Raw genomic sequence first — 15,768 nt, 5'->3', positions numbered from 1 at the left:
ACACCCATAGAGCCCATCGACACCCACAGAGCCCATTGACACCCACAGAGCCCACTGACACCCACAGAGCCCATTAACACCCATAGAGCCTGTCCCCAGTGTCCCCATAACCAAGGACATTGTCCCAAGACTCCCTGTCCCCATTGCCCCCATTGTTCCCATTGCCCCCATCACTCCCATTGCCCCCATTGCCCCGATTGCCCCCACTGCCCCCATTGTCCCCATTACCCTCATTGCCCCCATTGTCCCCATTGCCCCCATTGTCCCCATTGCCCCCATTGTCCCCATTGTCCCCATTGCCCCCATTGCCCCCATTGTCCCCATTGCCCCCATTGTCCCCATTGCCCCCATTGCCCCCATTGCCCCCATTGTCCCCATTGCCCCCATTGCCCCCATTGTCCCCATTACCCTCATTGCCCCCATTGTCCCCATTGCCCCCATTGCCCCCATTGTCCCCATTGTCCCCATTGCCCCCATTGCCCCCATTGTCCCCATTGCCCCCATTGCCCCCATTGTCCCCATTGCCCCCATTGCCCCCATTGTCCCCATTACCCTCATTGCCCCCATTGCCCCCATTGCCCCCATTGCCCCCATTGCCCCCATTACCCCCACTGCCCCCATTGTCCCCATTGTCCCCACTGCCCCCATTGCCCCCATTGTCCCTTTGCCATCAGCCTGTCCCCTCCTCACAGCGCCCCATGGCCTGTGCCGGCCCTGGCCGGGTCCTGCCACCGCTCTGGCGTCCCCAAGGGCAGCGCCGGCCCCCCGGGGGGCACGGGGGGACCCCGGGGGTGACTTTGTGTCGGGGGGAGGGGGGCACGGGCTCGTCCGGCCCCCAGGAACCCGACTCTGCTGGCGCTGGGATGAGTAAGGGCTCATCATGTGGCTGGGGGACAATGGGGGGCAATGGGGGACATACCTGATACCCTGCGTCACCCATCCCCACTGTTACCCACCCCAGTGCCCCCAGTGCCCCCATTGCCCCCACTGCCCCCATTGCCCCCATTGCCCCCATTGCCCTCACTGCCCCCATTGCCCCCATTGGCACCCACTTGAACTCCTTCTCGCTCTTGCCACGCAGGTCCCGCACGAGCCATTGGGAGGTGAAGGCGTCCTGGGGGGGCATCCCCCACCTCATCACCGCGTTCAAGAAGGCCTTGCGCTGCCGCGTGTTGAACCCCAGCACCTGCGGGGGCAATGGGGCAATGGGGGTAATGGGGACAAGGGGGGCAATGGGGACAATGGGGGTAATGGGGACAATGGGGGCGATGGGGACAATGGAGGCAATGGGGGTAATGGGAGCGATAGGGGTAATGGGGCAATTGGGACAATGGGGGTGATGGGGACAATGGGGACAATGGGGGCAATAGGGCAATGGGGGTAAGGGGGACAATGGGGCAATGGGAAAATGAGGACAATGGGGGCAATGGGGGTAATGGGGGCAATGGGGACAATGGGGGCAATGGGGGGCAATGGGGGCAATGGGGGCAGTGGGGGGCAATGAGGGACAATGGGCATCAATGGGTGATAATGGGTGTCAATGGGTGTCAATGGGTGACACCGAGCATGTCCCATATCCCCCCTTTGTGTTGTGGTCTGCCCCATGGCACCCTGACCCCCCACCCATGGGACCCTTGGGGCCATTGAGGATGGGGACCTTGCGGGCAAGTCCTGTGGGTATGGGGACACTGAGGACATTGGGGATGGGGTCTATGGGGTGGGGACATTGGGGATGGGGTCTATGGGGTGGGGACATTGGGAACAAGGTCTATGGGGATGGGGACATTGGGGATGGGGTCTATGGGGTGGGGACATCAGGGATGGGGTCTATGGGGATGGCGACATTGGGGACCCTGGGGATAGGGACATTGGGGACATTGGCAATGGGGTCTATGGGGATGGGGACATTGGGGACATCGGGGACATCGGGGACAAGGTCTATGGGGATGGGGACACTGGGGACCCAGGGGATGGAGTCTATGGGGATGGGGACATTGGGAACAAGGTCTATGGGGAGGGGGACATTGGGGATGGGGTCTATGGGGATGGGGACGTTGGGGATGGGGTCTATGGGGATGGGGACATTGGGAACAATGTCTATGGGGAGGGGGACCCTGGGGATGGGGTCTATGGGGACCAGGGGCCTTGGGGACAAGGGACCGTAGAGGGGGGTCTATGGGGCCGCTGTGGGGCGCCCCCATGTCCTCACCTCGATGTTGCCCCCGACCCGGGCCAGCAGCGGAGGCAGGGGTTTGTCCTTCTCATTGCGGAGCTGCCGCTTGGACTGACGGCGGCCTGGGGGGGGACAAGGGGGTCAGCACCCACCTATGGCACCCTGAGACCACCCTATAGCATCGTGAGCACCCCTACGGCACCCTGACCCCCTGTGTAACACCGTGACACCCCTATGGGACACTGACACCCACTATAGCACCATGACACCCTATGGGACACTGACACCCACTATAGCACCATGACACCCTATGGCACACTGACACCCACTATAGCACCATGACACCCTATGGGACACTGACACCCACTATAGCACCATGACACCCTATGGGACACTGACACCCACTATAGCACCATGACACCCTATGGGACACTGACCCCCCATATAGCACCATGACACCCCTATGGGACATTGACACCCACTATAGCACCATGACACCCTATGGCACACTGACACCCACTATAGCACCATGACACCCCTATGGCACCCTGACCTCCTATATAGCACCATGACCCTGCTATAGAACACTGACCCCCCATATAGCATCATGACACCCTATGGGACACTGACACCCCATATAGCACTATGTCACCCCTATAGCATCCTGACACCCCTATGGCACCCTGACCCCCATACAGCACCATGACACCCCTATGAGTCACTGACACCCCATATAGCACTATGACACCCTATAGCATCCTGACACCCCTATAGCACCCTGACCCCCCATATAGCACCAAGACACCCCTATGGGACACTGACACCCATATAGCACCTCAACCCTCCCTGTAGCACCCTGATCCCCTCTATAGCACCCTGACCCCCCATAGAGCACCGTGACACCCCATAGAACCCTGACCCCCCATATAGCACCCTGACTTCCCCTATAGCACCTCAACCCTCCCTGTAGCACCCTGACCCCCACATGTGGGTCCCCCCCTCCCCAGACAGGGAGACACATGGGGGAACATAGGAGGACATGGAGGGGGGGACACAAAGGGGCACAGAATGGGGGCCATGGGGGGGCACAAGGGGACGTTGGGGGCCATGGGGGGGGGCACAAGGGGACATTGGGGGCCATGGGGGGGGGAACAAGGGGACATTGGGGGGCACAAGGGGACGTTGGGGGCCATGGGGGGGGGCACAAGGGGACATTGGGGGCCATGGGGGGGGGGCACAAGGGGACATTGGGGCCATGGGGGGGCACAAGGGGACGTTGGGGGCCATGGGGGGGGGGCACAAGGGGACATTGGGGGGCACAAGGGGACGTTGGGGGCCATGGGGGGGGCACAAGGGGACATTGGGGGCCATGGGGGGGGGCACAAGGGGACATTGGGGGCCATGGGGGGGCACAAGGGGACATTGGGGGCCATGGGGGGGGCACAAGGGGACATTGGGGGCCATGGGGGGGGCACAAGGGGACATTGGGGGCCATGGGGGGGGGACTCTCACCCTCCGGCCGCTCATCGAAGTCCTCGTCCTCCTCCTCGGAGCCCACCGAGTACTCGGACTGGTTATCTGGGGGGCACCGTCAGCACCATGGACAGCACCCAACGGCACCCAATGGCACCCAACAGCACCCAACGGCACCCAATGGCACCCAACGGCACCCAATGGCAGCCAACAGCACACAACGGCACCCAACGGCACCCAACAGCACCCAATGGCACCCAACGGCACCCAATGGCACCCAACGGCACCCAATGGCAGCCAACAGCACACAGCGGCACCCAACGGCACCCAACAGCACTCAACGGCACCCAACGGCACCCAATGGCACACAACGGCACCCAACAGCACTCAACAGCACCCAATGGCACACAACGGCACCCAACAGCACTCAACGGCACCCAATGGCACCCAATAGCACCCAACAGCACCCAATGGCATCCAACAACCCCTTCCAATGCATCCCAGTCTATCCCAGTGCATCCCAGTCTACTCCAGTCCATCCCAGTGCCCACCTTGGTCCTCCTGGGCCGCATCATTGTACTTGACTTGCTTGTGCCCTTGCCCAGGCTGGGGGCCAGGGCCTCCTACATCCTTCCAATGCGTCCCAGTCCATCCCAGTCTATCCCAGTCCATCCCAGTCTATCCCAGTACTCACCTTGGTCCTTCTGGGCCACATCACTGTACTTCACCTGCTTGTGCCCATGCCCAGGTTGGGGGCCAGGGCCTCCTACATCCTTCCAATGCCTCCCACTCCATCCCAGTCCATCCCAGTCTATCCCAGTCCATCCCAGTCTATGCCAGTGCCCACCTTGGTCCTCCTGGGCTGCACCATTGCAGTTGACCTGCTTGTGCCCTTGCCCAGGTTGGGTGCAGGGCCTCCTAGATCCTTCCAATGCCTCCCACTCCATCCCAGTCCATCCCAGTCCACCCCAGTGCCCACCTTGGTCCTCCTGGGCCACATCGTTGTAGTTGACTTGCTTGTGCCCTTGCCCAGGCTGGGCGCCAGGGCCTCTTAGATCCTTCCAATGACCTTCCAATGCCTCCCAGTCCATCCCAGTCTATCCCAGTCCACCCCAGTCCATCCCAGTCCACCCCAGTGCCCACCTTGGTCCTCCTGGGCCACATCGTTGTAGTTGACTTGCTTGTGCCCTTGCCCAGGCTGGGTGCAGGGCCTCCTAGATCCTTCCAATGCCTCCCACTCCATCCCAGTCCATCCCAGTCCATCCCAGTCTATCCCAGTCCACCCCAGTGCCCACCTTGGTCCTCCTGGGCCACATCGTTGTAGTTGACTTGCTTGTGCCCATGCCCAGGCTGGGGGCCAGGGCCTCCTACATCCTTCCAATGCCCTTCCAATGCCTCCCACTCCATCCCAGTCTATCCCAGTCCATCCCAGTCTATCCCAGTGCTCACCTTGGTCCTCCTGGGCCGCACCATTGCAGTTGACCTGCTTGTGCCCATGCCCAGGCTGGGCGCCAGGGCCTCCTACATCCTTCCAATGCCTCCCAGTCCATCCCAGTCCATCCCAGTCTATCCCAGTCCACCCCAGTCCATCCCAGTCCACCCTAGTGCCCACCTTGGTCTTCCTGGGCCGCATCATTGCAGTTGACTTGCTTGTGCCCTTGCCCAGGCTGGGCGCCAGGGCCTCCTACATCCTTCCAATGCCTCCCAGTCCATCCCAGTCCATCCCAGTCTATCCCAGTCCACCCCAGTGCCCACCTTGGTCCTCCTGGGCCGCATCGTTGTAGTTGACCTGCTTGCGCACGCGCTTGCCCTTGCCCAGGTTCCGGGCCAGGTCCTCCTGCTGCTGCTCGTAGTGGTGCCGCAGCAGCTTCTCCCAGTAGTCGGGGTCCACGTTCTCCTCCTGCTTGATGATCTCCCGCTCGATCTCCTCGATCTGCCGGCAGGGACGCGGTCAAGGGGCACCCAAAGGTGCCCCCAGCACCCACTGGGGGTCACGGTGGCACCAGCACCACATCCATTCGTTCCGATGGCCCCGACTGCGGCATCTCCCGTCCCCGCCATCACCAGCTCCAGCCTCTCCGCTGCGTCCCACCATCACCTCCAGCGTCCCCATCGTGTCCATCACCTCCATCTCCCCATCCCCGTCATCTTCATCCTCATCACCCCCATCATCCTCATCATCTCCATCATCCCCATCTCTACCTCCATCTACCCATCCCCATCATCTTCATCCTCTTCATTTCCATCACCCCCATCTCCACCTCCATCTACCCATCCCCATCTTCTTCATACTCATCATCTCCATCATCCCCATCATCTCCATCATCCCCATCATCTTCATCCTCATCATCCCCATCTCTACCTCCATCTACCCATCCCCGCCATCTTCATCCTCTTCATGTCCATCATCCCCATCATCTCCATCATCCCCATCTCCACCTCCATCTACCCATCCCCGTCATCTTCATCCTCATCATCTCCATCATCTCCATCATCCCCATCTCTACCTCCATCTACCCATCCCCATCTTCTTCATCCTCATCATCCCCATCTCTACCTCCATCTACCCATCCCCGTCATCTTCATCTCCATCATCCCCATCATCTCCATCATCCCCATCATCCCCATCTCTACCTCAGTCTACCCATCCCCATCATCTTCATCCCCATCATCTCCATTATCCCCATCATCTCCATCTCTACCTCCATCTACCCATCCCCGTCATCTTCATCCTCTTCATCTCCATCATCCCCATTATCCCCATCACCCCCATCTCCACCTCCATCTACCCATCCCCGTCATCTTCATCCTCTTCATCCCCATCATCCCCATCATCTCCATCATCCCCATCATCTTCATCCTCTTCATCCCCATCATCCCCATCTCCACTGCCCCATCAGCCATCTCCATCTCCTCCGCCTCCATCATCCCCTTCACCGATATCTCCATCACCCTCATCTCCACCTCCCCTGTCCCCATCATCTCCACTGATCCCATCACCGCCATCAGCCCCACTGATCCCATCCCCTCCATCAGCCCCATTGATCCCATCCCCTCCATCAGCCCCATTGATCCCATCACCGCCATCAGCCCCACTGATCCCATCCCCTCCATCAACCCCATCATCTCCATCAACCCCATTGTCCCATCCCTTCCATCAACCTCATTGTCCCATCACCTCCATCAACCCCATTGATCCCATCATCTCCATCAACCCCACTGATCCCATCACCTCCATCAGCCCCATTGATCCCATCACCTCCATCAGCCCCATTGTCCCATCATCTCCATCAACCCCATTGATCCCATCACCTCCATCAACCCCATTGATCCCATCACCTCCATCAGTCCCATCACCTCCATCAACCCCATCATCTCCATCAGCCCCATTGATCCCATCACCTCCATCAGCCCCATTGATCCCATCACCTCCGTCAACCCCATTGATCCCATCACCTCCATCAACCCAATTATCCCATCACTTCCATCAACCCCACTGATCCCATCACCTCCATCACCCCCATCACCTCCATTAACCCCATTGATCCCATCACCTCCATCAGCCCCATCATCTCCATCAACCCCATTGATCCCATCACCTCCATCAACCCCACTGATCCCATCACCTCCATCAGCCCCACTGATCCCATCACCTCCATCAGCCCCATCATCTCCATCAACCTCATTGTCCCATCACCTCCATTAGCCCCATCAACCCCATCATCTCCATCAACCCCACTGATCCCATCACCTCCATCAACCCCATTGATCCCATCACCTCCATCAGCCCCATCACCTCCATCGACCCCCCTGCCCCACCACCTCCACCACCCCCATGGCCATGCTCACCTTGTCCTCCTCCCGCACCACGTACTGGGCCACCTTGAAGGAGCTCAGATACTCGTTCATGTTCTGCACGTCGGCGTCGTCGGTGGCGTCCTGGTTGCGGTCCAGGAGCCGCGCGATGGCCTCGTTGTCGTAGTGGATGACGCTGCTGTCCTCCTCCTTGTTGTCCCCTGCGCGGCGGCACGCAGCTCGCATTGCGTGGCAAGGACCAGCCTGGCCTCGGCATGGGCCAACGTGGGCCAATGTGGGCCAACATGGCCTGAGCATGGGCCAACATGGGCTAATGTGGCCTTACCCTGGGCCAGTGTTGGCCAACATGGCCTGAGCATGGGCCAACATGGGCTAATGTGGCCTTACCCTGGGCCAGTGTTGGCCAACATGGCCTGAGCATGGGCCAACATGGGCTAATGTGGCCTTAGTGTGGGCCAATGTGGGCCAACATGGCCTTAGCATGGGCCAACATGGGCTAATGTGGCCTTACCCTGGGCCAGTGTTGGCCAACATGGCCTGAGCATGGGCCAACATGGGCTAATGTGGCCTTAGTGTGGGCCAATGTTGGCCAACATGGCCTTAGCATGGGCCAACATGGGCTAATGTGGCCTTATCCTGGGCCAATGTTGGCCAACATGGCCTTAGCATGGGCCAACATGGGCTAATGTGGCCTTAGCGTGGGCCAGTGTTGGCCAACATGGCCTGAGCATGGGCCAACATGGGCTAATGTGGCCTTACCCTGGGCCAATGTGGGCCAACATGGCCTTAGCATGGGCCAACATGGGCTAATGTGGCCTTACCCTGGGCCAACGTTGGCCAACATGGCCTGAGCATGGGACAACATGGGCCAGTGTTGCCTTTGTCTGTACCACTGTTGGCCGACATGGCCTTAGCATGGGCCGACATGGGCTAATGTGGCCTTACCCTGGGCCAGTGCTGGCCAACATGGCCTTAGCATGGGCCAACAAGGGCTAATGTGGCCTTAGCATGGGCCAATGTTGGCCAACATGGCCTGAGCATGGGCCAGCATGGGCTAATGTGGCCTTAGTGTGGGCCAATGTGGGCCAACATGGCCTTAGCATGGGCCAACATGGGCTAATGTGGCCTTACCCTGGGCCAGTGTTGGCCAACATGGCCTTAGCATGGGCCAACATGGGCTAATGTGGCCTTATCCTGGGCCAACGTTGGCCAACATGGCCTGAGCATGGGTCAACACAGTCCAACATGGCCTTGGCGTGGCCAAACGTGGCCATGGTATGATCCAACGTGGCCACCATGGCCTCGGCATGCGCCAATGGCCCAGCATGGTCCAACAGGGACTCAGGAAGCCACAGATGGCCCAAAACGGTCCCACCGTGACCCCCATGTCCCACCGTGACCCCCATGTCCCACCGTGACCCCCATGTCCCATTGTGACCCCCATGTCCCACCGTGACCCCCATGTCCCATCATGACCTCCATTCCCCATGACCTTCCTGACCCATTGTGACCCCTGTATCCCATTGTGACCCCCATTTCCCCCCATGACCCCCATCTCCCATGACCCCCACGTCCCATTGTGACCCCCTACCCCACTGTGACCCCCATATCCCATTGTGACCCCTTTATCCCATTGTGACCCCCATGTCCCCCCATGACCCCCATGCCCCATTGTGACCCCCGTATCCCATTGTGACCCCCATGTCCCACTGTGACCTCCATGACCCATTGTGACCCCCATATCCCATTGTGACCTCCATGACCCATTGTGACCCCCATCTCCCCCCATGACCCCATGTGCCCCCATGCCCTCCCATGACCCCATCCCCTTCCATGACCCCATCTCCCCCCATGACCCCCACGTCCCATTCTGACCCCCATGTCCCCCCATCCCCTCCCATGACCCCCATCTCCCCCCATGACCCCCACGTCCCATTGTGACCCCCATCTCCCCCCATGACCCCCATCTCCCCCCATGACCCCATGTCCCATTGTGACCCCCACGTCCCATTGTGACCCCCATGTCCCCCCATTACCCCATGTCCCCCCATCTCCCCCCATGACCCCATCCCGTCCCATGACCCCATGCCCTCCCATCTCCCCCATGAACCCCATCTCCCCCCATGACCCCCACATCCCATTGCGACCCCCATGTCCCCCATCTCCCCCCATGTCCCATTGTGACCCCCATCCCCTCCCATGACCCCATCCCCTCTCATGACCCCCATCTCCCCCCATGACCCTATGTCTCATTGTGACCCCCATCTCCCCCAAGACCCCATGTCCCATTGTGACCCCCATGTCCCATCACCCCCCATGACCCCCATCTCCCCCCAAGACCCCATGTCCCATTGTGACCCCCACGTCCCATTGTGACCCCCATGTGCCCCCATTACCCCATGACCCCCATCTCCCCCATGACCCCATCCCCTCCCCTGACACCCATCTCCCCCCATGACCCCATGTGCCCCCATCTCCCCCCATGACCCCCATTCCCTCCCATGACCCCCACCTCCCCCATCTCCCCCCATGACCCCACCGTCCCATTGTGACCCCCATGTCCCCCCATGACCCCCACATCCCATTGTGACCCCCATGTCCCCCCATGACCCCCACGTCCCATTGTGACCCCCATCTCCCCCACGTCCCATTGTGACCCCCATGTCCCCCCCATGACCCCCACGTCCCATTGTGACCCCCATGTCCCCCCATGACCCCCACGTCCCATTGTGACCCCCATCTCCCCCCATCTCCCCCCATGACCCCCACGTCCCATTGTGACCCCCATGTCCCATTGTGACCCCCATGTCCCCCCATTACCCCATGACCCATTGTGACCCCCATGACCCCCACGTCCCATTGTGACCCCCATGTCCCCCCATTACCCCATGACCCATTGTGACCCCCATCTTCCCCCATGACCCCCACGTCCCATTGTGACCCCCATGTCCCCCCATTACCCCATGACCCATTTTGACCCCCATGTCCCCCCATGACCCCCACGTCCCATTGTGACCCCCACGTCCCATTGTGACCCCCATCTCCCCCCATGACCCCCACGTCCCATTGTGACCCCCATGTCCCCCCATGACCCCCACGTCCCATTGTGACCCCCATGTCTCCCCCATTACCCCATGACCCATTGTGACCCCCATCTTCCCCCATGACCCCCACGTCCCATTGTGACCCCCATGTCCCCCCATGACCCCCACGTCCCATTGTGACCCCCATCTCCCCCCATCTCCCCCCATGACCCCCACGTCCCATTGTGACCCCCATGTCCCCCCATTACCCCATGTCCCATTGTGACCCCCATGTCCCCCCATGACCCCCACGTCCCATTGTGACCCCCATGTCCCCCCCATGTCCCCCCCCCGGACCCTCACCCTCATTCTCATCCTTGAAGAGCTCCTCGGTGCCGAACTTGAGGATGTCGTCGAGCTCCTGCTTGGACATGGAGCCGGCCTTGGAGCCCAGCCCCGGGCGCACCACGAGGTGCGTGAGCATCATCTTGCGCTTGGCCACCTGCGTGATGCGCTCCTCCACCGACGCGCGCGTCACGAACCGGTAGATCATCACCTTGTTGGCCTGGCCGATGCGGTGCGCGCGGCTGAACGCCTGCGGGGAGCGCGGCCGAGATGGGAGGGGGCGGGGGGGGGGTGGGATAGGGGGTATGGGGTGTGGGGTGTGGGGTGGGGGGTGTGGGATATGGGATATGGGGTGTGGGGTGTGGGATACAGGGTATGGGGTGTGGGATATGGGATATGGGGTGTGGGATGTGGACTTTGGGATATGGGGTATGGGGTGTGGGATAGGGGGTGTGGGGTATGGGGTATGGGATGCGGGATATGGGGTATGGGATGCAGGATATGGGGTATGGGACATCAGGTATGCAGTATGGGATATGGGGTATGGGGTATGGGGAATGGGATATATGGGATATGGGGTATGGGATGTGGGCTATGCGATATATGGGATATGGGGTATGGGATATGGGGTATGCGGTATGGGATGTGGGATATCAGATGTGGGATAAGGGATGTGGGGTATGGGATATGGGGTATGGGGTATAGGATATGGGGTATGGGACATGGGATATGGGATGTGGGGTATGCGATATATGGGATATGGGGTATGGGGTATGGGGTATGGGATGTGGGGTATGGAGTGTGGGGTGTGAGATAATGGATATAGGGTGTGGGATATCGGGTATAGGATAGGGGGTATGGGATATATGGGATATGGGGTATGGGATATGGGATATGGAATGTGGGGTATGCGATATATGGGATATGAGGTATGGGATGTGGGGTATGGGGTGTGGGGTGTGAGATATGGGATATAGGATGTGGGATATGGGGTATGGGATAGGGGGTGTGGAGTATGGGATATAGGATATGGGGTATTGGGCATGGGATATGGGGTATGGGACGTGGGATATGGGGTATGGGATGCGGGATATGGGGTATGGGATGTGGGGTATGCGATATATGGGATATGGGGTATGGGATATGGGGTATGTGGTATGGGATGTAGGGTATGGAGTGTGGGGTGTGAGATATGGGATATAGGATGTGGGATATGGGGTATGGGATAGGGGGTATGGGGTATGTGATCCAGGACATGGGATACGGGGACCAGGCGGGCGCCGGGCACCCCGGGTGTCTCGTGGGGGTGCTATGGGGCGCGGGGGGGCTCAGGACCTGGATGTCGTTGTGGGGGTTCCAGTCGGAGTCGAAGATGACGACGGTGTCGGCGGTCGCCAGGTTGATGCCGAGGCCCCCGGCCCGTGTCGAGAGCAGGAAACAGAACTGCTGCGCCCCCGGCGCTGCCCCCCCGGCGTCAGCGCCCACAGCACCCCCTACAGGCCCCTATAGACCCTGCAGACCCCTACAGCACCCCATAGATCCCAACAGACCCCTATAGCACCCATAGACCCCTATAGACCCCTACAGCACCCCACAGACCCCTATAGACCCCTATAGCACCCACAGACCCCTATAGCACCCATAGACCCCCATAGACCCCTATAGTACCCATAGACCCCTATAGCACCCATAGACCCCCATAGACCCCTATAGCACCCATAGACCCCCTAAAGCACCCATAGACCCCCATAGACCCCTATAGTACCCATAGACCCCTATAGCGCCCATAGACCCCTATAGTACCCATAGACCCCTATAGCGCCCATAGACCCCTATAGTACCCATAGACCCCTATAGCACCCCACAGACCCCTATAGACCCCAACAGACACCCAGAGCCCCCGGTGCTGCCCCTGTAGCACCAGTGCCCACAGCACCCCCTACAGACCCCGCAGACCCCTACAGAACCCCATAGACCCCTATAAACCCCTACAGCACCCCATAGATCCCAACAGACCCCTATAGCACCCATAGACCCCTATAGACCCCTATAGTACCCATAGACCCCTATAGACCCCTACAGTACCCATAGACCCCTATAGCACCCATAGACCCCTATAGTACCCATAGACCACTAAAGCACCCATTGACCCTCATAGACCCCTATAGTATCCATAGACCCCTATAGCACACATAGACCCCTACAGTACCCCATAGACCCCAACGGCACCCATAGACCCCTATAGCACCCATAGACCCCTATAGACCCCTATAGTACCCATAGACCCCTATAGACCCCTACAGTACCCATAGACCCTATAGCACCCATAGACCCCTATAGACCCCTATAGCACCCATAGACCCTTATAGACCCCGACAGACCCCTATAGCACCTCACAGACCCCTATAGCACCCATAGACCCCTACAGACCCCCACAGACACCCAGAGCCCCCGGTGCTGCCCCTGTAGCACCAGTGCCCACAGCACCCCCTACAGGCCCCTACAGACCCCGCAGACCCCTACAGCACCCCATAGACCCCTATAGCACCCCACAGACATCTATAGCATCCCACAGACCCCTATAGCACCCCACAGACCCCTACAGCACCTGTAGACCTCTATAGTACCCCACAGACCCCTATACCACCCATAGACCCCTATAGCATCCCACAGACCCCTATAGCACCCGTAGACCCCTACAGCACCTGTAGACCCCTATAGCACCCCACAGACACCTACAGCACCCCACAGACCCCTATAGCACCCATAGACCCCTATAGCACCCACAGACCCCTATAGCACTCCACAGACCCCTATGGCACCCATAGACCCCTATAGACCCCCACAGACCCCCAGAGCCCCTGCTGCTGTCTCCCTGGCATCAGCGGCCACAGCACCCCCTATAGGCCCCTACAGACCCCCATAGACCCCTATAGCACCCACAGACCCCTATAGCACCCATAGATCCCTATAGCACCCACAGACCCCTATAGCACCTATGGACCCCTATAGCACCCATAGACCCCTGCAGCACCCATGGACCCCTATAGCACATATAGACCCCTATAGCACCCATGGACCCCTATAGCACCCATAGACCCCTATAGCACCCATGGACCCCTATAGCACCCACAGACCCCTATAGCACCCATGGACCCCTATAGCCACCCACAGACACCCAAGAGCCCCTGGCACTGCCCCTCCAGCATCAGCACACCCAGCACTCCCTATAGCCCCCTAGAGCTCCTATAGCCCCCCATAGCACCCCATAACCCCTGGCATCAGTGGCCACAGCACCCCATGCTTCCCCCCAAGCCTGTGTCTCCCCACCCAAGGGTGCCCCCCACCACCCTCTATGTCCCCTCAAACACCTTTTCCCCCCCACTCATTGAATGCCCCCTACCCCATAGTGACCCCCCTACCTATGGGTGCCCCCCACCCATGGGTGCCACTGTTGAAGCAGTCAATGGCCTCCTGATGGCAATCAACCCCTACCATTGACTACCCCATAGTGACCCACACCTATTGGCTACCACTTTACCTATGGGTGCCCCCCACCCATGGGTGCCCCCATACTGGGTGCCACCATTGACACAGTCAATGGCCTCCTGATGCCAATCAACCCCTCCCATTGACTACCCCATAGTGACCCACACCTATTGACTACCCCCCTTCCTATGGGTGCCCCCCACCCATGGGTGCTATCATTGACGCACTCAATGGCCTCCTGATGCCAATCAACCACTACCATTGACTACCCCATAGTGACCAACACCTATTGACTACCCCCCTACCTATGGGTGCCCCCCACCCATGGGTGCCACCATTGACACAGTCAACGGCCTCCTGATGCCAATCAACCTCTACCATTGACTACCCCATAGTGACCAATACCCATTGACTACCCCCCTACCTATGGGTGCCCCCCACCCATGGGTGCCACCACTGACGCACTCAATGGCCTCCTGATGCCAATCAACCACTACCATTGACTACCCCATAGTGACCCACACCTATTGACTACACCCCTACCTATGGGTGCCCCCCACCCATGGGTGCCCCCATGCTGGGTGCCACCATTGACGCAGTCAATGGCCTCCTGATGCCAATCAACCCCTACCATTGACTACCCCATAGTGACCAACACCCATTGACTACCCCCCTTCCTATGGGTGCCCCCCACCCATGGGTGCCACCACTGACACACTCAATGGCCTCCTGATGCAACTGACTACCGCCCTAGTGACCCACACCCATTGACTACCCCCCTACCTTTGGGTGCCCCCCACCCATGGGTGCCACCATTGACACAGTCAACGGCCTCCTGATACCAATCAACCTCTACCATTGACTACCCCATAGTGACCCACACCCATTGACCACCCCCCTACCTATGGGTGCCCCCATGCTGGGTGCCACCATTGACGCAGTCAATGGCCTCCTGATGCCAATCAACCTCTACCATTGACTACCCCATAGTGACCCACACCCACTGGCTACCCCCCTACCTATGGGTGCCCCCCACCCATGGGTGCCCCCCATTGGGTGCTACCGTTGAAGCGGTCGATGGCCTCCTGCCGCAGGGCGCCGGTGATGCCGCCATCGATGCGCTCGTACTTGTAGCCCTCATAGTCCAGGAAGTCCTCGAGCAGGTCCAGCATCTTCGTCATCTGCGGGCACTGGTTACACTGGGAGCACTGGGGCGGGCACTGGGTGCTATGGGGTGGCTATGGGTGCTACAGGTTGCTCTGGGTGTCTATGGATGTTATAGGTTGCTGTGGGTGTCTATGGATGGCTATAGGTGCTATGGATGCTAAAGGTTGCTTTGTGCTTCTATGGGTGCTATGGATGCTAAAGTTTGCTATGGGTGTCTACGGATGTATATGGGTGCTGTGGGTGCTAAAGGTTGCTATGGGTGCTAAAGGTTGCTATGGGTGT

The 15,768-nt window shown here is 59.6% G+C and overlaps 1 protein-coding gene across 1 annotated transcript in view; it reads right to left on the bottom strand.

Moving 5' to 3' along the window:
- Positions 1-15,768, bottom strand: part of LOC136023416 (chromodomain-helicase-DNA-binding protein 3-like) — a 73,909-nt gene that overhangs the window by 18,598 nt on the left and 39,543 nt on the right. The window contains 8 exon segments of the mRNA XM_065697833.1: positions 1,053-1,186; positions 2,210-2,295; positions 3,686-3,751; positions 5,402-5,579; positions 7,496-7,662; positions 10,849-11,080; positions 12,166-12,290; positions 15,383-15,500. Coding sequence (XP_065553905.1) covers positions 1,053-1,186; positions 2,210-2,295; positions 3,686-3,751; positions 5,402-5,579; positions 7,496-7,662; positions 10,849-11,080; positions 12,166-12,290; positions 15,383-15,500 — 1,106 coding nt within the window.

The sequence above is a fragment of the Lathamus discolor genome, chromosome 18, assembly GCF_037157495.1.
Source record: "Lathamus discolor isolate bLatDis1 chromosome 18, bLatDis1.hap1, whole genome shotgun sequence".
NCBI classification, from domain to species: Eukaryota; Metazoa; Chordata; class Aves; order Psittaciformes; family Psittacidae; genus Lathamus; species Lathamus discolor.
Note: the sequence above shows the minus strand (reverse complement) of the source record. Positions and strands in the feature narration are given on the sequence as shown.